The sequence below is a fragment of the Cherax quadricarinatus genome, chromosome 34 (assembly GCF_038502225.1).
Source record: "Cherax quadricarinatus isolate ZL_2023a chromosome 34, ASM3850222v1, whole genome shotgun sequence".
NCBI classification, from domain to species: Eukaryota; Metazoa; Arthropoda; class Malacostraca; order Decapoda; family Parastacidae; genus Cherax; species Cherax quadricarinatus.
Genome location: NC_091325.1, coordinates 216225 through 241010, shown reverse-complemented (window position 1 = coordinate 241010; position 24786 = coordinate 216225). Strand labels below are relative to the sequence as shown.

At 39.7% G+C, this 24786-nt stretch overlaps 1 protein-coding gene across 3 annotated transcripts in view; it reads left to right on the top strand.

Moving 5' to 3' along the window:
• Positions 1-24786, top strand: part of Wdr81 (WD repeat domain 81) — a 203454-nt gene that overhangs the window by 32630 nt on the left and 146038 nt on the right. For all 3 annotated transcript variants that reach the window (XM_070091060.1, XM_070091059.1, XM_070091061.1), the window contains 3 exons: positions 1842-2409; positions 5050-5127; positions 13610-13840. In XM_070091060.1, coding sequence (XP_069947161.1) covers positions 1842-2409; positions 5050-5127; positions 13610-13840 — 877 coding nt within the window. The remainder of the gene's footprint in view (positions 1-1841; positions 2410-5049; positions 5128-13609; positions 13841-24786) is intronic.

Below are 24786 nucleotides of genomic sequence, written 5' to 3'. Positions count from 1 at the left end.
TATGTTCACTTTCAACTTTCTACCTTTACACACACCCCCAAAGTCGTTCACTAACCTTTAGAATCTCCCATAAGCACAGTATCATCAGCAAAAAGTAACTGTGTCAATTCCCATTTTGTATTTGATTCCCCATAATTTAATCCCACCCCTCTCCCGAACACCCTAGCATTTACTTCTTTTACAACCCCATCTATAAATATATTAAACAACCGTGGTGACATTACACATCCCTGTCTAAGACCTACTTTTACCGGGAAGTAGTCTCCCTCTCTTCTACACACCCTAACCTGAGCCTCACTATCCTCATAAAAACTCTTTACAGCATTTAGTAACTTACCACCTATTCCATATACAGTGGACCCCCGCATAACGATGGCATCACATAGCGATTTTTCCGCATAACGATTACTTTTATCGCAAAATTTTTGCCGCGCATACCGATTAAAAACCCGCTTACCGATTTTCGTCCGAGACGCGTCCAATGTGCCCTCACATGTGCCGGCCGTCCCATTGTTTACCAGCCAGCCTCCGCGGTAACATCCAAGCATACACTCGGAATATTTCGTATTATTACAGTGTTTTCGGTGCTGTTTCTGGAAAATAAGTGACCATGGGCCCCAAGAAAGCTTCTAGTGCCAACCCTGTGGTAAAAAGGGTGAGAATTAGTATGGAAATTAAGAAAGATTTTGAAGGGTTTGGGGCTAACCCTGAGAAGCCTATGCCAGTTGTGGAATCCATTGTGCCTACTTCAAAGATTAAGGAAATGTGTGCAGAGTGGGTTGAACTGCAAACCTTTATAGATGAAAATCACCCTGACACAGCTGTTGCAAGCCGTGCTTGTGACTATTTCAATGACAATGTTATGGCCCATTTTAGGAAAGTCTTGAAGGAACGGGAGGTACAGAGCTCTATGGACAGATTTGTTGTGCGACAGAGGTCCAGTGACTCTCAAGCTGGTCCTAGTGGCATTAAAAGAAGAAGGGAAGTAACCCCAGAAAAGGACTTGCTACCTCAAGTCCTAATGGAAGGGGATTCCCCTTCTAAACAGTAAGAAGATAATGCTCTCCCCTCCTCCCATCCCATCAATCATCACCAGATCTTCAATAAAAGTAAGTGTCATGTAATTGTGCATGCCTTTTTCAGTTTGTGTGTATTAAAATTAACATTTCATGTGGTAAAAAAAAATTTTTTTCATACTTTTGGGCGTCTTGCACGGATTAATTTTATTTCCATTATTTCTTATGGGGAAAATTCATTCGCATAACGATTATTTCGCATAACGATGAGCCCTCTTGCACGGATTAAAATCGTTAACCGGGGGTCCACTGTACTTGCAATATCTGCCACATTGCTCCCCTATCCACTCTATCATATACCATTTCTAAATCTATAAATGCAATAAAAACTTCTCTACCTTTATCTAAATACTGTTCACATATATGCTTCAATGTAAACAATTTTATGGCATTTAATTTGGCTGAAAATTATTATTTGTCAGCAGCAGTGATGGCATAAATACTCGTATCAGTATGCATGTTTTTACAATTTATTGTTGCTGAATTTTTATTTCTTTTCAGTTATTTATATTTTCAATACTTAACACTATTACACTTAGTTTTTTATATTAGATGCATTTCAAGATTTTTTATGATACTATACACAATAATACACAATCTCATAATTTTGCACAAGAAAATAAAGTTTAGTGTTAATAATACTGTTTATATATGTTTGTACACAAGCAAACCACACATTCACTTTTTTTGGCCATTTCTTTTTATTACTATTTTTAACTTGTACATAATTATTTACTTAGCTTTAAAACATTGTCTAACCCACAGCCCTGCCAAGTTAAGTGAATGTGAAGCACGGCCACTGTTTATACTATACCAGATTTTGGAAGCAGCCAGAGACACACATGACAGAGGACTTCACCTCGGAGACTTCACCTTAAGTCATCTTTTCATTGATGACTCTCTCTACCTCAGCTTACTGCCAAGCATTCCTGATAACTTGATTCAGCCTGAGTCCCCCCACTCCCTACACACACCCAGAGAGAAAGCAGAGAAGGAAGCTATAGAGGAGACTGACTGGGAGAAAAGTAACTTGTTAACTGGTGTGTCATTGATGGACACAGCATATGGTTTAGAAAGCTCTGAGTTTGAGCGCATTTCAGAATGTCAAGATTTGGACTCGGAAAATAATTATGCCACTCAGTGCCAACAAGCTAACACAGTGTTATTTGCCAGTCCATTAACTATGGCAAAATTACTTAGTAGTGATAATACCCCGATGAATAACGATGCTAATGTGGAAACTAAAAGGCAAATTGTTAATCAGTTAGATAGAAGGTTGCCTTCCTATCAGAAACTGCTGTCTAGCGAAGAGGCCTTTGATATCTTAAAGCAGGTAAGCTGTCATATTAACTTTCTTATTCAAATTATTTGTGTACAATAGCCCTGTGAGTTAAAATAATTTTGAGTTACAATTTACCCTCATAAAGGAATTTAATTTTAAGTTGCATTGAAAAATTTGAGATGCTATGCGCATACGATAGTAGATACATATACAGTGCTCGTCATGGCATTATGCCGGGTGAGCACCCCAGCATAGTGCTGTGATGAAAATCAAAGGTCTACCATAAAGGGGGGGTCTTTTTTCATCAGTGCATTCTGCTGGGTAGCAGCTGTTAGCATGATGTCACAGCTTTCTGCCACACTTCACAGTGACTTCTCATTGCTCACGTGGCTGCTGTGGTGAGAGGTAGTGTTCCACTTTTGTCTCTCATCCGTCCTATACATGTATTTTGTGAAGTGTTCCATTTGGTTTTGGGGCTATACATCTTTGAGTATGGGTAAAATGAAGTCTTTAACAACTGAAACTATAGCTCAAATCATAGGGCTTCACAAAGCTGGGCACCAGATGAAAGAAATTTTGGAGAATGTTAGTATGTGTGAGTGTTAGTGAGGAACTGGGGGCAGTATTTCAAGGCTGGTGGCGGTGTCAAGTTATCGTCTGCCAGACCTTGGCCTGGCCCTTCCAAGAAGACATCTGTTCTTACATTAACTGTGTTAAAGAAGCAGCTAGATAGTAACTGCTTCTTTAACACAGTTAAGGTACGAACAGGTGTTTTCTTGGAGGGGCCAGGCCGAGGTTTGGCAGACGGTAACTCGACACTACCACCAGCCTTGAAACACTGCACCCATTTCCTCACTGAATGCTCACACACTCACATTCTCCACTATTTCTTTCATCTGATACCCAGCTTTGTGAAGCCCTATGATTTGAGCTACAGTTTCAGGTGTTAAAGACTTCCATTTACCCAAAACCAAAGGGAACACTGGACAAAAGATGGGACGGATGAGAGACAAAAGTGCAACACTTCCTCTCACCACGGCAGCCATGTGAGCAATGAGAAATCACTGTGAAGTGTGGTGAAAGGCCATGATGTCATGCTAACATTTGCTACCATGCAGAATGCACTGACGAGAAAAGACATCCCTGTATGGTAGGCCTTTGATTTTCATCACGGCATTATGCCGGGGCACTCACCTGGCATAATGCCGTAACAAGCACTGTGGGTAGGCCTCAATCCAAAGGCAAGACAGGGTGAGTGGGAGGGATGAGGAGGTGGGTGAGAGTGAGGGAGGGTGGAAGGAAGGAAGGAAGGCAGGCAGAGGAGGGAGGGAAATTGTATACGTACCAGATGTAGGCAGTGGGTGACAATGACAATAAGAGTGTATATATTAAGTATATAATTCTTTATCATATAGGTAGTAGGTTGGTAGATGGCAACCGCCCAGGGAGGTACTACCGTCCTGCCAAGTGAGTGTAAAACAAAGGCCTGTAATTGTTTTACATGATGGTAGGATTGCTGGTGTCCTTTTTTCTGTCTCATGAACATGCAAGATTTCAGGTATGTCTTGCTACTTCTACTTACACTTAGGCCACACTACACATACATGTACAAGCACATATATACACACCCCTCTGGGTTTTCTTCTATTTTCTTTCTAGTTCTTATTCTTGTTTATTTCCTCTTATCTCCATGGGGAAGTGGAACAGAATTCTTCCTCCGTAAGCCATGCGTGTTGTAAGAGGTGACTAAAATGCTGGGAGCAAGGGGCTAGTAACCTCTTCTCCTGTATATATTACTAAATGTAAAAGGAGAAACTTTCGTTTTTCCTTTTGGGCCACCCCGCCTCGATGGGATATGGCCAGTGTATTGAAAGAAAGAAGAATTCTTTATCAGTCTCTGCCTGCCCTGTCTGCCCATCCCTATCCTGTCCTGCCTGCTCTGGCCTGTCCTGTCCTGCCTGCTTTGTCCTGTCCTGCCTGCTTTGTCCTGTCCTGCCTACTTTGTCCTGTCCTATCTGCTCTGGCCTGTCCTTCCCTACCTGCTCTGGCCTGTCCTGCCTTGCTTGCTCTGGCCTGTCTTGCCCTGCCTCATGTTCAAATTTTCAGTTGAAATGCTTTGATACAACCCATAAGAAATTCCCACAGCACTTATACATTGTCCTGAATATACTGATGACAGTCTTTGTGGATTGCCTGCCTCACTTTTTTAATGTCAGCATACGTTTTTGATGTTAATGGATAACTAGAGTATTCATCATCTTCATCTGACATTTGTCCTGCTTTGAATTGAGAAAGCCATTCAAAATCTGTCTCACCCATTGATTCATTGCCAAATACTTGCTCAACCATTTTGTAAGTTTCACTAGCCGCCTTACCAAGCTTGAGACAGAATTTCACACAAACAAACAAACACACTTACACAGTCACACTGTTCTTGAAATTATTCTATTCTGTTACACAAAAAATTGCAACAACTCACTGACATGACAAAAAAATGCCCATCTGACCTCAGCAGAATAACCAATCACACTGAAACTCACCATTCTCCTTCACAAAAGAGTGTACTGTACAGCATGATCTGTGCCATTGACATATTTCATCCAAGAAGTGTGCAAAGATTCGAGTCCTAGAGCTTTTTGATAGCACCTGTTAATGTATTTATTTAACAGTATTCATTGTCGCATATTACAGATGGAGAGCAACAGTACTCAAGATGCAGAACTGGAAGTACTGCTTCAGTGTTCATTGGTACAACTAACACAACTTTGGGTATGTAATATCTTCAGTCTTCATTGATGCATACCCACATCTCTGACTATTTTACCAATTGTCCTCATAATTTTGTTCTTGTTCTTTCTATAGTATGTTTGTTCTTTGTATAAAGTTGACTCACATTATTCAAATTCATTTTGTCTTTCCTTTGAACTCTATATTATTGGTACATGTACCTACAGTGGGATTGTCTTTATTCAGATGAACAGTTCTTGATCCAAAAAATTAGCACTACCTACACATGAATCAAACCTGTTTATCTCCCATTCCTCAGGCACTGTGAGTTTTCCTGTAGATTTAATACCTTTCCATGAATATAATAATACCCTAATATTTGTATGAATGTTCCATTTCATTTTTGCTTTTTACTCCATCATTGACAATATTTGGGAATTCTTGACTGCGTAATGATTCACTTTGATCTTTACCCACACTAATCTGAAAATCTGGGTAATCAGATGCACTTCATTAGCTAATTAGGTGTCCCTGCTAGAGTTATTTGTTTTTCATCTTTGTGTTATATTGTTGTCATAGCTGCATTTTTGAATGTTGTCTTGAGAATGCTGTCTCAATGGCTATTTTCCCACTAAGGTTAGATGAAACAAAAATACACTCACTATCACTTGCTCTCAAGCTTCTTTTCCAGTAAGGCATAGACATCACTTTCTAATATTAACTGCAGCATATCCACTTCATTTTCCGAGTGAGTGAGTGAGATTGTCAACAAATTGTGCTGATAATAAAAAAAATTGGAGTCAGATTAATAAGTTGAGAAATCCTAGGGAACAAATGGATTTAACAGTTAAAAAAGGAAGAGATGAAAATAGAGGGAATACTTTGAGAAGCTGTTAAGTGCTGATGAAGAAAGGGACACAATTATTTCATCCATTAGCCAAAGAGTAAAACATCTTTCAGGAGTACACAAGAGCAGGATGTGTCTGTGAGAAAGGTGCATGAGGAAATGGGTAAAATTAAAGGGGGGTAAAGCAGCCGAGATTATGTTAAAAGTAGGTGGTGATATAGTTTTGGAGTGTTTCATACTTCTGTTCAATAGATGTATGAAAGAGGAGAAGGTACCTAGGAACTGGCAGAGAGCATGCATAGTTCCTTTACATAAAAGGAAGGAAACAAAAGTGTGTAAAAATTATAGGGGAATAAGCCTACTTAGTATACGAAGTAAAGTGTATGGTAGGGTTATTGCTGAAAGAATTAAGGATTGCAAATGAACAAGGAGGCTTTAGAAATGGTAAGGGATGTGTAGACCAAGTGTTCATATTGAAGCATATATGTGAACAACAGATACATCAGATCATTATTTAGTTGTAGCTACAGTTAGAGCAAGAGGTAGATGGTGCAAAAGTAAAATGGCAACAGTGAGAAAAGTGAGAGTTTATAAACTAATGGAGGAGGAAGTTAGGGTGAGATATAAGCAACTGTTAAGAGAAGGTGGGCTAGTGAGAGTATACGTAGTGTGGGGGTTGAAGAGGGGTGAGATAGTTTTAAAAATGCAGTGTAAGAACATGGGACAGAAGTTTGTGGCAGGACAGAAGCTTGTGATGGGAGGAAAAAGGAATGATTAGTGGAATGATGAGGTAAAGGATGTGATAAAAGAGAAAAAGGGTACTTACAAGAGGTTTTTACAAAGCAGAAGTGTTATAAGAAGAGTTGAGCATATGGAGAGTAAATGAGGTGAAGAGAGTGGTGAGGGAGTACAAAAGGAGAGCAGATGATAGTGGATAAGGTGCTGTCAACAAATTTTGCTGAAAATAAGAAAAAAAATTTGAGTAAGATAAATGGGTCAAGAAAGCCTAGGGAACAAAGGGATTTGACAATTAAAAGCAGAATAGGGGAGTTAGTAGGTGGGGAGTTGGAGGTATTGGGAATATGTTGGGAATATTTTGAGGAACTGTTAAATGTTGATGAAGAGAGGGAGGCAGTAATTTCGTACATTGGTCAGGGAGGTATAACATCTTTTAGGAGTGATGAGGAGCCAGATATGAGTGTAGGGAAGGTGCGTGAAGCAGTGGGTAGAATGAAAGGGGGTAAAGCAGCTGGAACTGATGGAATCATGAAAGAAATGTTAAAAGCAGGTGGGGATATAGTTTTGGGAGTGGTTGGTACTTTCGTTAAGTAAATGTTAGAAAGAGAAGAAGGTACCTAGGGACTGGTGGAGAGAGTGTATAGTTCCTTTATATAAAGGGAAGGGGGACAAAATATAATGTAAAAAATATAAGAGAATAAGTTTACTGAGTTATCCATGTGGAAGTGGAACAGAATTCTTCCTCTGTAAGCCATGCTTGTCGTAAGAGGTGACTAAAATGCCAGGAGCAAGGGGCTAGTAACCCCTTCTCCTGTATATATTACTAAATTTAAAAGGAGAAATTTTAATTTTTCCTTTTGGGCCACCCCACCTTAGTGGGATACGGCTGGTACGTTGAAAGAAGAAGTTTACTGAGTATACCAGGTAAACTATATGGTAGGATTGTTATTGAAGGAATTAGAAGTAAGACAGAGAGCAGGATTGCAGATAAACAAGGAAGTTTTAGTATAGGGATGTGTAGACCAAGGTTTACAGTGAAGCATGTAAGTGAACAATATTCGGATAAAGGTAGGAAAATTTTTGTTGCATTTATGGATTTAGAAATGGCATATGATAGGGTGGATAGCAGAACAATGTGGCAGATGTTGCAAGTGTATGGAATAGGTAGTAAATTACTAAATGCTGTAAAGAGTTTTTATGAGGATAGTGAGGCTCAGGTTAGGGTGTGTATGAGAGAGGGAGATTACTTTCCAGTAAGAGTAAGCCTTAGACAAGGATGTGTAATGTCACCATGGTTGTTTAACATATTTATAGATGGGGTTGTAAAAGAAGTAAATGCTAGGATGTTGGGGAGAGAGGTGGGATTAAATTATGGGGAATCAAATACAAAATGGAAGTTGACACAATTACTGTTTGCTGATGACATTGTACTTTTGGCAGATAGTGAAAAGAAGTTGCAAGGGTTGGTTGATGAATTTGGGAGGGGGTATAAAGGAAGTTGAATGTGAACATAGATAAGAGCAAAGTGATGAGGGATAATAAATGAGTTAGACAATAAAAGATTGAATAGCAGAATGGAGGGAGGGAGTATGGTGGTGGTGAATGTGTTCAGATACTTGGGAGTAGACTTGCCAGAGATGGGTATATGAAAGACAAGGTGAACCATAGAGACCTAGAAAAGGATGGAGGGAGGGGGTAAAGGAGGTTTTGTGTGCAAGGTGCTTAGACATACAGCAGTCATGTATGAGCATGTTAGGTAGGAGTGGATGCAAATGGTTTTTGGGACTTGACGAGCTGTTGGAGTGTGAGCAAGGTAACATTTTGTGAAGGGATTCTGGTAAACCAGTTAGCTGGACTTGAGTCTTGGAGGTGAGCAGTACAGTACCTGCAGTCTAAAGGGGGGATGGGATATTTATTATTGGAGGGAAATCTGAACTGTTGTATCTGTGCGCCTCTGGCAAGACAGTGATAGTGTGAATGATGGTCATCCTACCTTGGTGGGAGATGCCAGCATGGTAAAAAATACAAATAAATAAACATACATACATAGTAATTTGAGAATACATACAGAGGTACAAAAAAATACAGGTAAGAGCAGCATGCCAAAGCCACTTGTATGCATAGCATTACAGGCTGGCTTAAAATTAACTTAAGATTAACTAAGCAATGATGTAATCAGTGATAAAACATTATTGTAAACAGATAACAATAAAGCACAAATGAGTATTACAAAGACAGGTCATATGGTTGCATGCATTGCTGTACATTCAGTCGAATGGAGTATTCTGTTAGGTAGTGTATTTAAAAAATAACAAAGTTAGATTGGGTCTTAGGTTTAACATTTATGTGATATAATTGTGAGAAACATTTAAGATATACAATTTATAAGGTTCAGTTATTCAGTATTTATTTGGTTTTGGGTGAGTAAGTGATCTTTGAGAAGAGACTTGAATTTATAAACAGGTAGTGTTTCTTTTATATTTACAGGTAATGAATTCCAGATTTTAGGGCCTTTAATGTGCATTGAATTTTTGCATAGCGTGAGATGGACACGAGGAACATCAAAGAGTGATCTGTGCCTTGTGTTATGGTCATGTGTTCTGTTGAGGTTGGCAAGGAGATGTTTGAGGGGAGGGTTAATATCAGAGTTAAGTGTTCTATGTATGTAATAGGTGCAGTAATAAGTATGGATGTTTAGTATGGTGAGTAGGTTTAGTGCTTTGAATATTGGTGGAGTGTGCTGCCTGTAGTGGGAATTTGTTATCATTCTGACTGCAGCCTTTTGTTGGGTAATTAATGGTCTGAGATAGTTAATTGTTGTTGAGCCCCATGCACAAATTCCATAGGTGAGATAGGGGTAAATAAGAGAGTGATATAGGGCCAGGAGGGCTGACTATGGAACATAGTACCGTATCTTCGATAGTATGCCTAAGGTCTTGGAAATTTTCTTAGAAATTTGTTGTATATGTGTATGAAATTTGAGTCTATTATCAAGGTGGATTCCTAAGAATTTTCCCTCTGTTAGCTTTGTGATAGGTGATCCGTTTATCATAATGTTAAGAGGGACATCTGTGGCTCTGTTACCAAACTGAATGAAGTAGGTTTTGTCAATGTTTAGTGTAAGTTTGGTAGTCCTCATCCAGCTAGATATTTTCTGTAATTCGGTATTTACAGTATTGGCTAGCGTGACTGAGCTCGGGTGAGAGAAGACGTATGTAGTGTCATCTGCAAATAGTGTGGGTTTGAGTAATTGCGAAGCATTTGGTAGGTCATTTATGTATAGGAGAAAGAGAAGAGGGCCAAGGACACTTCCCTGTGGGACACCAACTGTACCAACGTACCAGCCGTATCCCACCGAGGTGGGGTGGCCCAAAAGGAAAAACGAAAGTTTCTCCTTTTAAATTTAGTAATTTATACAGAAGAAGGGGTTACTAACCCCTTCCTCCCGGCATTTTAGTTGCCTCTTACAACATGCATGGCTTACGGAGGAAGAATTCTGTTCCACTTCCCGATGGAGATAAGAGGAAATAAACAAGAACAAGAACTAGAAAGAAAATAGAAAACCTAGAGGGGTGTGTACATATATACTTGTACATGTATGTGTAGTGTGACCTAAGTGTAAGTAGAAGTAGCAAGACGTACCTGAAATCTTGCATGTTTATGAGACAGAAAAAAGACACCAGCAATCCTACCATCATGTAAAACAATTATAGGTTTCCATTTTACACTCACTTGGCAGGACGGTAGTACCTCCCTGGGTGGTTGCTGTCAACCAACCTACTATCTATAGTTGTTATGATTATTATTATTTAATGTAGAATCTAGTTGATGAAGTTAAAAATGTACTTTTTCTTTACTGTCTATTATTATTTTTTTTATTTATTATCACACTGGCCGATTCCCACCAAGGCAGGGTGGCCTGAAAAAGAAAAACTTTCACCATCATTCACTCCATCACTGTCTTGCCAGAAGGGTGCCTTACACTACAGTTTTTAAACTGCAACATTAACACCCCTCCTTCAGAGTGCAGGCACTGTACTTCCCATCTCCAGGACTCAAGTCCGGCCTGCCGGTTTCCCTGAACCCCTTCATAAATGTTACTTTGCTCACACTCCAACAGCACGTCAAGTATTAAAAACCATTCGTCTCCATTCACTCCTATCAAACACGCTCACGTACGCCTGCTGGAAGTCCAAGCCCCTCGCACACAAAACCTCCTTTACCCCCTCCCTCCAACCTTTCCTAGGCCGACCCCTACCCCGCCTTCCTTCCACTACAGACTGATACACTCTTGAAGTCATTCTGTTTCGCTCCATTCTCTCTACATGTCCGAACCACCTCAACAACCCTTCCTCAGCCCTCTGGACAACAGTTTTGGTAATCCCGCACCTCCTCCTAACTTCCAAACTACGAATTCTCTGCATTATATTCACACCACACATTGCCCTCAGACATGACATCTCCACTGCCTCCAGCCTTCTCCTCGCTGCAACATTCATCACCCATGCTTCACACCCATATAAGAGCGTTGGTAAAACTATACTCTCATACATTCCCCTCTTTGCCTCCAAGGACAAAGTTTTTTGTTTCCACAGACTCCTAAGTGCACCACTCACCCTTTTCCCCTCATCAATTCTATGATTCACCTCATCCTTCATAGACCCATCCGCTGACACGTCCACTCCCAAATATCTGAATACATTCACCTCCTCCATACTCTCTCCCTCCAATCTGATATCCAATCTTTCATCACCTAATCTTTTTGTTATCCTCATAACCTTACTCTTTCCTGTATTCACTTTTAATTTTCTTCTTTTGCACACCCTACCAAATTCATCCACCAATCTCTGCAACTTCTCTTCAGAATCTCCCAAGAGCACAGTGCCATCAGCAAAGAGCAACTGTGACAACTCCTACTTTATGTGTGATTCTTTATCTTTTAACTCCACGCCTCTTGTCAAGAACCTCGCATTTACTTCTCTTACAACCCCATCTATAAATATATTAAACAACCACGGTGACATCACACATCCTTGTCTAAGGCCTACTTTTACTGGGAAATAATTTCCCTCTTTCCTATGTACTCTAACTTGAGCCTCACTATCCTCGTAAAAACTCTTCTCTGCTTTCAGTAACCTACCTCCTACACCATACACCTGCAACATCTGCCACATTGCCCCCCTATCCACCCTGTCATATGCCTTTTCCAAATCCATAAATGCCACAAAGACCTCTTTAGCCTTATCTAAATACTGTTCACTTATATGTTTCACTGTAAACACCTTGTCCACACACCCCCTACCTTTCCTAAAGCCTCCTTGTTCATCTGCTATCCTATTCTCAGTCTTACTCTTAATTCTTTCAATAATAAATCTACCATACACTTTACCAGGTATACTCAACAGACTTTTTTTTTTTTTTTTTTTTTTTTTTTTTTTTTTTTTTTTTTTTCAACAAGTCGGTCGTCTCCCACCGAGGCAGGGTGACCCAAAAAAGAAAGAAAATCCCCAAAAAGAAAATACTTTCATCATCATTCAACACTTTCACCTCACTCACACATTATCACTGCTTTTGCAGAGGTGCTCAGAATACAACAGCTTAGAAGCATATACGTATAAAGATACACAACATATCCCTCCAAACTGCCAATATCCCAAACCCCTCCTTTAAAGTGCAGGCATTGTACTTCCCATTTCCAGGACTCAAGTCCGACTATATGAAAATAACCGGTTTCCCTGAATTATTATTATTATTATCACACCGGCCGATTCCCACCAAGGCAGGGTGGCCCGAAAAAGAAAAACTGAATCCCTTCACTAAATATTACCCTGCTCACACTCCAACAGATCGTCAGGTCCCAAGTATCATTCGTCTCCATTCACTCCTATCTAACACGCTCATGCACGCTTGCTGGAAGTCCAAGCCCCTCGCCCACAAAACCTCCTTTACCCCCTCTTTCCAACCCTTTCGAGGACGACCCCTACCCCTCTTTCCTTCCCCTATAGATTTATATGCTTTCCATGTCATTCTACTTTGATCCATTCTCTCTAAATGACCAAACCACCTCAACAACCCCTCTTCTGCCCTCTGACTAATGCTTTTATTAACTCCACACCTTCTCCTAATTTCCACACTCCGAATTTTCTGCATAATATTTACACCACACATTGCCCTTAGACAGGACATCTCCACTGCCTCCAACCGTCTCCTCGCTGCTGCATTTACCACCCAAGCTTCACATCCATATAAGAGTGTTGGTACTACTATACTTACATACATTCCCTTCTTTGTCTCCATAGATAACGTTTTTTGACTCCACATATACCTCAACGCACCACTCACCTTTTTTCCCTCATCAATTCTATGATTAACCTCATCCTTCATAAATCCATCCGCCGACACGTCAACTCCCAAGTATCTGAAAACATTCACTTCTTCCATACTCCTCCTCCCCAATTTGATATCCAATTTTTCTTTATCTAAATCATTTTATACCCTCATCACCTTACTCTTTTCTATGTTCACTTTCAACTTTCTACCTTTACACACATTCTCAACAGACTTATCCCCCTATAATTTTTGCACTCTCTTTTGTCCCCTTTGCCTTTATACAAAGGAACTATGCATGCTCTCTGCCAATCCCTAGGTACCTTACCCTCTTCCATACATTTATTAAATAATTGCACCAACCACTCCAAAACTATATCCCCACCTGCTTTTAACATTTCTATCTTTATCCCATCAATCCTGGCTGCCTAACCCCCTTTCATTTTACCTACTGCCTCACGAACTTCCCCCACACTCACAACTGGCTCTTCCTCACTCCTACAAGATGTTATTCCTCCTTGCCCTATACACAAAATCATATATTATATGTGTATAAATTTTCACTGTAATTAGTGCTTCATAATTTTAAACTTTTGTTACACTTCCTTGCAGGTTGGACACCAGATAACAACTCTTGATTACCTACTATGCCTTAATTATTTTGCGGGTCGAAAATTCTACTCGCCCCACCATCACCCTACTGTACCTTGGGTAGTGGACTTCTCCAGTAGAAATGGTGGATGGCGAGATCTAACCAAAACTAAATTTCGCCTAAATAAAGGTGACCAACAATTGGACCACACATACCAGATGGCAGTTAGTCATGGAGAAAATAAACAAGCAGTAAGTTTTCTTGGGTAGTTTGTCTGTCTGTATGCAAAGAGCATGTATATTTCTTTTGTATAAAGGAAAAGAGGACATAGGGAGTAAAAATTATAGGAAATCAACATCTTAAGTATATAAGGCAAAATGTAGGTAGAAATGCAGACTAAGAAGGAAGCTGTTTGAAGGGTAGGTAATATGTAGACCAAGTACAGTGGAACCTCGGTATGCGACCTTAATTCATTCCAGAAGGCTGTTCGAGTGCCATTCCGTTTGAGTATCAAACAAGTTCTTCCCAACCAGTTTTCTGTTTGATTGGCTGTTATCACTAATCATCGTAGGCCCCATGGTGACTTATTTATACAAATAATACAAAAAAAAAAAGTGTGAAGAAACATGAAATAGTTTGCAGCGAAGTTCTGGCAGGTCGTATTTGTTTGGTCGAGTGCTGAGCTTTGTTCGAGTAAGAAGTTGGTCGTATACCGAGGTTCCACTGTATTTACATTGAAACACATAAGTGAATATTACTTTTTAAGATAAGGAGCTTCTTGTTGCATTTGTGGATTTAGAAAAGGATATACATGTAATAGGGTGGGCCAGGTAAAGCAAATAATAGGAGTGCAGAGGACCAAGGGGGTTTTATGAAAGGTAGGGGATGTGTAGACCAAGTATTCACTTTAAGAGATATAAATGAACATTCACACTGAATTATATAAGTGAACAATAATTGAAAGTAATGAACTTTTTGTTGCATTTACGGATTTACAAATAAGATATAACTTGGATAGGGAAGCAGTGTGACAGTTGTTGAAAAAGTATAGAATTGTTGGCCGGTTACTAAAAGTAGGATGTGCTTCTCTGCCTATTTTTGCTATTAAAACAACTTGAAAATTAGCTTTAACCATTATGAAATGTACAGTGGACCCCCAGTTATCGGCCGTAATCCGTTCCAGAAGGTTGGCCTAAATCCAAAATGGCCAAAAACCGAAGTAATATTTCCTATAAGAAACAATGTAAATCCAATTAATCCATTCCAGACATGCAAAAATATTAACAAAAATTCATTTTTTAAAGAATACCTATAGTTTTACATACAGAAAACAATGAGAAAGAAATACAAAGCAGTAATTTTAATAATAAATGAACATTGCATACCTTTATTGAAGACTGGTTAGCATATGGAAGAAGGCGAGGAGGGGAGAGGGAGTTGGGGTTATTGTTTGGAAGGGAAATCTCCCTCCATAAGGACTTCAGGTATCAAATCCCCCTCTGGGGTTACTTCCCTTCTTTGTTTTTTACTGGCACTAGGACCAGCTTGAGAGTCGCTGTACCCCTGTTGCCCCAAAAATTTGTCCAGAATGGCCTGTTTCTGGCATCTCTGTAAAATTTGCCTAAAGTGGGACAAGACATATTGCAGACACAGCTTGCAACAGTTTTGTCAGGGGGATAATTTTGTGCAAAACTTTGCACCTCGCTCCACTTTGCACAAATGTCCTTAATCACTGACGAAGGCACATTCTAGCCCCTCTCTTCCTCCTCTGAAGCAATATCCTTAGCTGTGGTCTGTTGCTGTTCCTGTTGAAGGTTTTGCAACTCTTCAGTGGTTAGCTCTTCCCTGTGGTCCTCCACCAACTCTTCCACATCCTGGCCACTCATATCCAACCCCATGGACTTCCCCAATGAAACAATAGATTCCACAAACCCTTCAAAATCCTTGTTGAGGACACATTCAGGCCACATTTTCTCCAGGCAGCGTTTAAAGTCCTGGAAGTCACTCCCTGCCAAGCTTTATCTATAAGGCTTATGCAACGGAGGATATCAAAGCAATTCCTCCAGAACTCTCTTAGGGTCAATTCAGTGTCCGAGGTCACTTGAAAGCACCTTTGAAACATTGCTTTGGTGTACAGTTTTTTGAAGTTTGAAATGACCTGCTGGTCCATGGGCTGGATGAGAGGAGTGGTATTAAGGGGCAAGAACATCACTGTGATGAACTGACACTCCTCAAACAATAGGTCTTCAAAGTCTGGAGGATGAGCAGGAGCATTGTCCAGTACCAGGAGGCACTTCAGTGGCAATTCATTTTCCAGGAGGTATTTCTTCACACTCGGGCCAAACACTTCATTGACCCACTCAATGAAAATTAGCCTCATAACCCATGCCTTATTGTTAACCCTCCACATCACACACAATTTACTCTTCATGACATTGTTTTTCTTGAACTGGGATTTTCAGAGTGATACACAAGTAATGGCTTCATTTTGAAATCCCCACTAGTGTTACCACAGAACAAAAGAGTTAGCCTATCCTTCATAGGGTTGTGTCCTGGCAGTGCCTTTTCCTCCTTCGTGATGTAGGTCCACTCTGGCATATCATATTCTTCCAAAAGAGGCCTGTTTCGTCACAATTGAACACTTGTTGGAGGAGGAATCCTTCAGCCTCTATGTGATCCTTGAATTCATGCACGAATTCTTCAGCCGCATGTTTGTCTGAACTTGCAGCCTCACCATGCCTTACAACACTGTGTATGCCACTACGCTTCTTGAATCTGTCGAACCAGCCTTTGCTGGCCTTAAATTCACTAACAGCAGCACTCGTTCCCGGCAGTGTCTTTACGAGATTGGCATGCAACTGCCTTGCCTTCTCACAAATTATCCCCTCTGAAATACTATCTCCTGCTTATTGTTTTTGGTTGATACACACCACCAGCAACTTCTCCACATCCTCGATAGTTTGAGACCTCTGTTTTGTTAGCATATTTACACCTTTCACAACATTATCTTCCTTGATTTCTGCTTTTTTCAACAGGATGGAACTGATTGTTGATGTAGATTTCCCATAAATCCTGGCCAGCTCCACCACACAAACGCCACTTTCGTATTTTGTGATAACTTCTTTCTTGAATTCTGTCGTGTTTCTCACTTTCTTTACCAAAGGGCTGGCCATCTGAACTACCTTTGGCTCCATGGTGGCTTATTTCACAGTTGCAATCAATAAACAAGCACCACAATCAATGGATGAATGCGTGGAGTATTCCTACCCCAACGAGAGAGACGCGCAGATTGAGTGTGATACGTGTGAGGAAGCATGTTGCCAGAGGGTGGACGCATCTCATACCAATGATATCCTGGGGGGAAATTTCACCAAAAAAAAGTGCTTGATTTCCAAATTGGCCGATTTCCGCACTGGCCTATATCCGGGGGTCCACTGTATTTTTATATAGCCAGACTTGAGTCCTGGAAATGGGAAGTACAATGCCTGCACTCTAAAGGAGGGGTTCGGGATATTAGTGGTTTGGAGGGATATGTTGTGTATCTTTATAAGTATATGCTTCTAAGCTGTTGTGTTCTGAGCACCTCTGCAAAAACAGTGATTATGTGTGAGTGAGGTGAAAGTGTTGAATAATGGTGAAAGTATTTTCTTTTTGAGGATTTTTTCTTTTTTGGGTCACCCTGCCTCGGTGGGAGACGGCTGACTTGTTTAAAAAAAAAAAAGCAAAAACTATTTCTTGCTGGAATGGCAACAATGTTGTCAACAAAAGGGTCATTTTTCCACAGATTTCAACACTCCATAAGTCAGTAGGTTTTAATCCAATTTTTATTTTTTTAAACTTTGTTCTACTCCAAGGAATAAGCACTTTAACCCTTTCAGGGTCGGAAACCCTGATCTGAAGTTTGTTCTCAGGGTCGGGGAGTTTAAAAAAAAAAATTTTTTTTTTCTTATGAAATGATAGAGAATCTTTTTCCAAACATAATGAAACCAGAAGTACAAAATTTGATGGATTACAATGTAACAAAGTTAATGGTCTCAGCGATATTTATGCATTGATGATATCACCCACTTTGAGCCCTATTTTTGGCCAATTCCATTCTTCCAGTTAATCAAACTCAGCTGTTTCACTAGTATTCCTTCTGTTCTGTCGATTGTTTAAAATAAACTGCCTATTTCAACTACCAAATAAAGTGATCAGAAATCAGTAATTTGGCCAATTTCACATAAAATTCAAAGATTGGCACTTTCAAAATAGGGTCCACAGTAAACAATGTAAATATTCCTGACACTAAAACAACATTTCCTCTGTTCATTAGTCATGTCCTCAGGCCTCTCCTATATTACGCTTGTTTTCCATGTTGAATTTTTATTCACACAAAAGAAAATAGATTTACTGTTATGCAGACTACTGCATTATTGTATTAATTGCATAAGCAATTAATACAATAATGCCAACATGTGAAACCTTTGACTGTTTCGGTCATATATATACGTCTTACGAGCCACCATGTTTGATGTATTACCTGGAGTTTACCTGGAGAGAGTTCCGGGGGTCAACGCCCCCACGGCCTGGTCTGCGACCAGGCCGCCTGGTGGATCAGAGCCTGATCAACCAGGCTGTTACTGCTGGCTGCATGCAATCCAACGTACGAGCCACAGCCCGGCTGGTCAGGTACCGACTTTAGGTGCTTGTCCAGTGCCTGCTTGAAGAGAGCCAGGGGTCTATTGGTAATCCCCCTTATGTATGCTGGGAGGCGGTTGAACAGTCTCGGACCCCTGACACTTATTGTATTGTCTCTTAACGTGCTAGTGATATCCCTGCTTTTCATTGGGGGGATGTTGCATCATCTGCCGAGTCTTTTACTTTTGTTGTGAGTGATTTTCGTGTGCAAGTTCGGTATTAGTCCCTCTAGGATTTTCCAGGTGTATATAATCATGTATCTCTCCCACCTGCATTCCAGGGAGTACAGGTTCAGGAACTTCAAGTGCTCCCAGTAATTGAGGTGTTTTATCTCTGTTATGCGCGCCATGAAGGTTCTCTGTACATTTTCTAGGTCAGCAATTTCACCTGCCTTGAAAGGTGCTGTTAGTGTGCAGCAATATTCCAGCCTAGATAGAACAAGCGACCTGAAGAGTGTCATCATGGGCTTGGCATCCCTAGTTTTCAAGGTTCTCATTATCCATCCTGTCATTTTTCTAGCAGATGCGATTGATACAATGTTATGGTCCTTGAAGGTGAGATCCTCCGACATGATCACTTCCAGGTTTTGACATTGGTTTTTCGCTCTATTTTGTGTAAGGAATTTGTTTTGTACTCTGATGAAGTTTTAATTTCCTCATGTTTACCATATCGGAGTAATTGAAATTTCTCATCGTTGAACTTCATATTGTTTTCTGCAGCCCACTGAAAGATTTGGTTGATGTCCGCCTGGAGCCTTGCAGTGTCTGCAATGGAAGACTCTGTCATGCAGATTCGGGTGTCATCTGCAAAGGAAGACAGGGTGCTGTGGCTGACATCCTTGTCTATGTCAGATATGAGGATGAGAAACAAGATGGGAGTGAATACTGTACTTTGTGGAACAGAGCTTTTCACCGTAGCCGCCTCAGACTTTACTCTGTTGACTATTACTCTTTGTGTTCTGTTTGTGAGGAAATTATAGATCCATTTACCAACTTTTCCTGTTATTCCTTTAGCACGCATTTTGTGCGCTATTACCCCATGGTCACACTTGTCGAAGGCTTTTGCAAAGTCTGTATACATTACATCTTCATTCTTTTTGTCTTCTAGTGCATCTAGGACCTTGTCGTAGTGATCCAGTAGCTGAGACAGACAGGAGCGACCTGCTTTAAACCCATGTTGCCCTGGGTTGTGTAACTGATGGGTATCTAGATGGGTGGTGATCTTGCTTCTTAGGACCCTTTCAAAGATTTTTATGACATGGGATGTTAGTGCTATCGGTCTGTAGTTCTTTGCTATTGCTTTACTACCCCCTTTGTGGAGTGGGGCTATGTTTGTTGTTTTTAGTAACTGTGGGACGACCCCTGTGTCCATGCTCCTTCTCCATAGGATGGTAAAAGCTCGTGATAGGGGCTTCTTGCAGTTCTTGATGAACACAGAGTTCCACGAGTCTGGCCCTGGGGCAGAGTTTATGGGCATGTCATTTATCGCCTGTTCGAAGTCATTTGGCGTCAGGACAATATCAGATAGGCTTGTGTTAACCAAATTCTGTGGCTCTCTCATAAAAAATTCATTTTTATCTTCGACTCTCAGTGTGGTTAGTGGCTTGCTAAAAACTGAGTCATACTGGGACTTGAGTAGATCACTCATTTCCTTGCTGTCATCTGTGTAGGACCCATCTTGTTTAAGTAGGGACCCAATACTGGATGTTGCTCTCGACTTTGATTTGGCATAAGAAAAGAAATACTTTGGGTTTCTTTCGATTTCATTTATGGCTTTTAGTTCTTCCCGCGATTCCTGACTCCTATAAGATTCCTTTAGCTTAAGTTCGATGTTTGCTATTTCTCTGACCAGTGACTCCCTACGCATATCAGATATATTGGCCTCGTTTAGCTGCTCTGTTATTCTTTTCCATCGCCTGTAAAGGTAGTGCCTGTCTCTCTGTTTTACATCTACTCCTCATTTTTCTTAAAGGAATAAGCCTTGAGCATACATCGAGTGCCACTGAGTTAATCTGTTCTAGGCATAAGTTGGGGTCTGTGTTGCTTAGTGTATCTTCCCAGCATATATTGTTTAGGACTTGATTTACTTTGTCCCACTTTATGTTCATGTTATTGAAGTTGAATTCTAGCAGCTTCAAATCAAGCAAGAGAAAGCTGGTAGGCTCACATGTGAGAGAATGGGTCTGTGTGGTCAGTATGCACCATATAAAAAAAATCCTGCAGCACGCAGTGCATAATGAGAAAAAAAACTCCAACCGCATTTTTGGATTAAAACGCCGACTGTGTGGTGTATTTTCGTATGGTATTTATGGTTGTATTCTTGTTTTCTTGGTCTCATTTGATAGAATGGAAAACATATTATAGAAATAGAGGTGATATTGATTGGTATTACTATGAAAAGAACCTTGAAATTGAGCTCAAATTAGGGGAAATGTTTGATTTTTGCTGATGTTCAAAAGTAAACAAATGATGTCATTGTCCAATAAATGTCCAACTAGCCATTCTAATATGCAGCCATGAATGAGTTGACATTCTTTATACAATTATTACAATATAGCAGTAGTCTGCATAACAGTAAATCTTCTATTTTTTGTTTGAATAAAAATTCAAAATAGAGAGCAAGAGTAATATCAGAGGGGCTGATGAACAAAGAAAATGTTATTTTAGAGCCAGGAATGTCTGCATTGTTCATTCTGGACCCTATTTTGAAATTGGCATATTTTTTAATTTGCGTGAAATTGGCCAAATTGCAAATTTCTGACCACGTTATTGGGTAGTTGAAATCAGTAAATGGGCAGTTTCTTGTACTCGACTGATAGAACAAATGGAGCTCTAAAGAATTAGCTATGAGTTTGGTCGACTGGAACAGTGGAGTTAGCCGAAAATAAGGCTCAAAGTGGGCGAAATTGCCAATTTGTAAATATCGCCAAGGTCGCTAACTTTGCGAAAGTGTAATTCTGTAAGTTTTCCATCAAATTTTGTTCTTTTGGTGTCATTACCATTGGGAAAAGATTCTCTGTCATTTCATATGTATGTATGTATGTATATATGTATATATGTATATATGTATATATGTATATATGTATATATGTATATATGTATATGTATACATATATATGTATACATATATATGTATACATATATATGTATATATATATATGTATATATATATATATATATATATATATATATATATATATATATATATATATATATATATATATATTATATGTATATATATATATATAGTAGGTTGGTAGACAGCAACCGCCCAGGGAGGTACTACCGTCCTGCCAAGTGAGTGTAAAACTGAAGCCTGTAATTGTTTTACACGATGGTAAGATTGCTGGGGTCTTTTTTTATCTGTCTCATACACATGCAAGATTTCAGGTATGTCATGCTACTTCTACTTACACTTAGGTCACACTACACATACATGTACAAGCATATATATACACACCCCTTTGGGTTTTCTTCTATTTTCTTTCTAGTTCTTATTCTTGTTTATTTCCTCTTATCTCCATGGGGAAGTGGAACAGAATTCTTCCTCCGTAAGCCATGCGTGTTGTAAGAGGCGACTAAAATGCCGGGAGCAAGGGGCTAGTAACCTCTTCTCCTGTATATATTACTAAATGTAAAAGGAGAAACTTTCGTTTTTCCTTTTGGGCCACCCCTCCTCGGTGGGATACGGCCAGTGTGTTAAAAGAAAAAAAAAAAAATATATATATATATATATATATATAGGTAGTAGGTTGGTAGACAGCAACCACCCAGGGAGGTACTACCGTCCTGCCAAGTGAGTGTAAAACGAAAGCCTGTGATTGTTTTACATGATGGTAGGATTGCTGATGTCTTTTGTCTGTCTCATAAATATGCAAGATTACAGGCATGTCTTGCTACTTCTACTTACACTTAGGTCACACTACACATACATGTACACATTTATTTATACACACTCATCTGAGTTTTCTTTGATTTTATCTTAATAGTTCTTGGTCTTATTAATTTTCCTTTTATATCCATTGGGAAGTGGAATAAGAATCTTTCCTCCGTAAGCCATGCGTGTTGTAAAAGTCAACTAAAATGCCGGGAACAATGGGCTAGTAACCCCTTTTCCTGTTAAGATTACTAAAAAGAATAAGAAGAAAATTGTCAAAGTGGGAAGTCTGAATGTGCGTGGATGTTGTGCAGATGATAAGAAAGAGATGATTGTGGATGTTATGAATGAGAAGAAGCTGGATGTCCTGGCTCTAAGTGAAACAAAGCTGAAGGGGGTGGGAGAGTTTCAGTGGAGAGGAATAAGTGGGATTAGGTCAGGGGTTTCAAATAGAGTTAGAGCTAAAGAAGGAGTAGCAATAATGTTGAAGGATAAGCTATGGCAGGAAAAGAGGGACTATAAATGTATTAATTCAAGGATTATGTGGAGTAAAATAAAGATTGGATGTGAAAAGTGGGTTATAATAAGCGTGTATGCACCTGGAGAAGAGAGAAGTGTAGAGGAGAGAGAGAGATTTTGGGAAATGTTGAGTGAATGCGTGGGGAGTTTTGAATCAAGTGTGAGAGTAATGGTGGTTGGGGATTTCAATGCTAAAGTGGGTAAAAATGTTATGGAGGGAGTAGTAGGTAAATTTGGGGTGCCAGGGGTAAATGTAAATGGGGAGCCTTTAATTGAGCTATGTGTAGAAAGAAATTTGGTAATAAGTAATACATATTTTATGAAAAAGAGGATAAATAAATATACAAGGTATGATGTAGCACGTAATGAAAGTAGTTTATTAGATTATGTATTGGTGGATAAAAGGTTGATGGGTAGGCTCCAGGATGTACATGTTTATAGAGGGGCAACTGATATATCGGATCATTATTTAGAGTAAGAGGTAGGTGGGAAAAGAGGAAGGTGGCAACAACAAGTAAGAGGGAGGTGAAAGTGTATAAACTAAGGGAGGAGGAAGTTCGGGTGAGATATAAGCGACTATTGGCAGAAAGGTGGGCTAGTGCAAAGATGAGTAGTGGGGGGGTTGAAGAGGGTTGGAATAGTTTTAAAAATGCAGTATTAGAATGTGGGGGAGAAGTTTGTGGTTATAGGAGGGTGGGGGCAGGAGGAAAGAGGAGTGATTGGTGGAATGATGAAGTAAAGGGTGTGATAAAAGAGAAAAAGGTAGCTTATGAGAGGTTTTTACAAAGTAGAAGTGTTATAAGAAGAGCAGAGTATATGGAGAGTAAAAGAAAGGTAAAGAGAGTGGTGAGAGAGTGCAAAAGGAGAGCAGATGATAGAGTGGGAGAGGCACTGTCAAGAAATTTTAATGAAAATAAGAAAAATTTTTGGAGTGAGTTAAACAAGTTAAGAAAGCCTAGGGAAAATATGGATTTGTCAGTTAAAAACAGAGTAGGGGAGTTAGTAGATGGGGAGATGGAGGTATTGGGTAGATGGCGAGAATATTTTGAGGAACTTTTAAATGTTAAGGAAGAAACAGAGGCAGTAATTTCATGCACTGGTCAGGGAGGTATACCATCTTTTAGGAGTGAAGAAGAGCAGAATGTAAGTGTGGGGGAGGTACGTGAGGCATTACGTAAAATGAAAGGGGGTAAAGCAGCTGGAACTGATGGGATCATGACAGAAATGTTAAAAGCAGGGGGGATATAGTGTTGGAGTGGTTGGTACTTTTGTTTAATAAATGTATGAAAGAGGGGAAGGTACCTAGGGATTGGCGGAGAGCATGTATAGTCCCTTTATATAAAGGGAAAGGGGACAAAAGAGACTGTAAAAATTATAGAAGAATAAGCTTACTGAGTATACCAGGAAAAGTGTACGGTAGGGTTATAATTGAAAGAATTAGAGGTAAGACAGAATGTAGGATTGCGGATGAGCAAGGAGGTTTCAGAGTGGGTAGGGGATGTGTAGATCAGGTGTTTACATTGAAGCATATATGTGAACAGTATTTAGATAAAGATAAGGAAGTTTTTATTGCATTTATGGATTTAGAAAAGGCATATGATAGAGTGGATAGAGGAGCAACGTGGCAGATGTTGCAAGTATATGGAATAGGTGGTAAGTTATTAAATGCTGTAAAGAGTTTTTATGAGGATAGTGAGGCTCAGGTTAGGGTGTGTAGAAGAGAGGGAGACTACTTCCCGGTAAAAGTAGGTCTTAGACAGGGATGTGTAATGTCACCATGGTTGTTTAATATAGTTATAGATGGGGTTGTAAAGGAAGTAAATGCTAGGGTGTTTGGGAGAGGGGTGGGATTAAATTATGGGGAATCAAATTCAAAATGGGAATTGACACAGTTACTTTTTGCTGATGAAACTGTGCTTATGGGAGATTCTAAAGAAAAATTGCGAAGGTTAGTGGATGAGTTTGGGAATGTGTGTAAAGGTAGAAAGTTGAAAGTGAACATAGAAAAGAGTAAGGTGATGAGGGTGTCAAATGATTTAGATAAAGAAAAATTGGATATCAAATTGGGGAGGAGGAGTATGGAAGAAGTGAATGTTTTCAGATACTTGTGAGTTGACGTGTC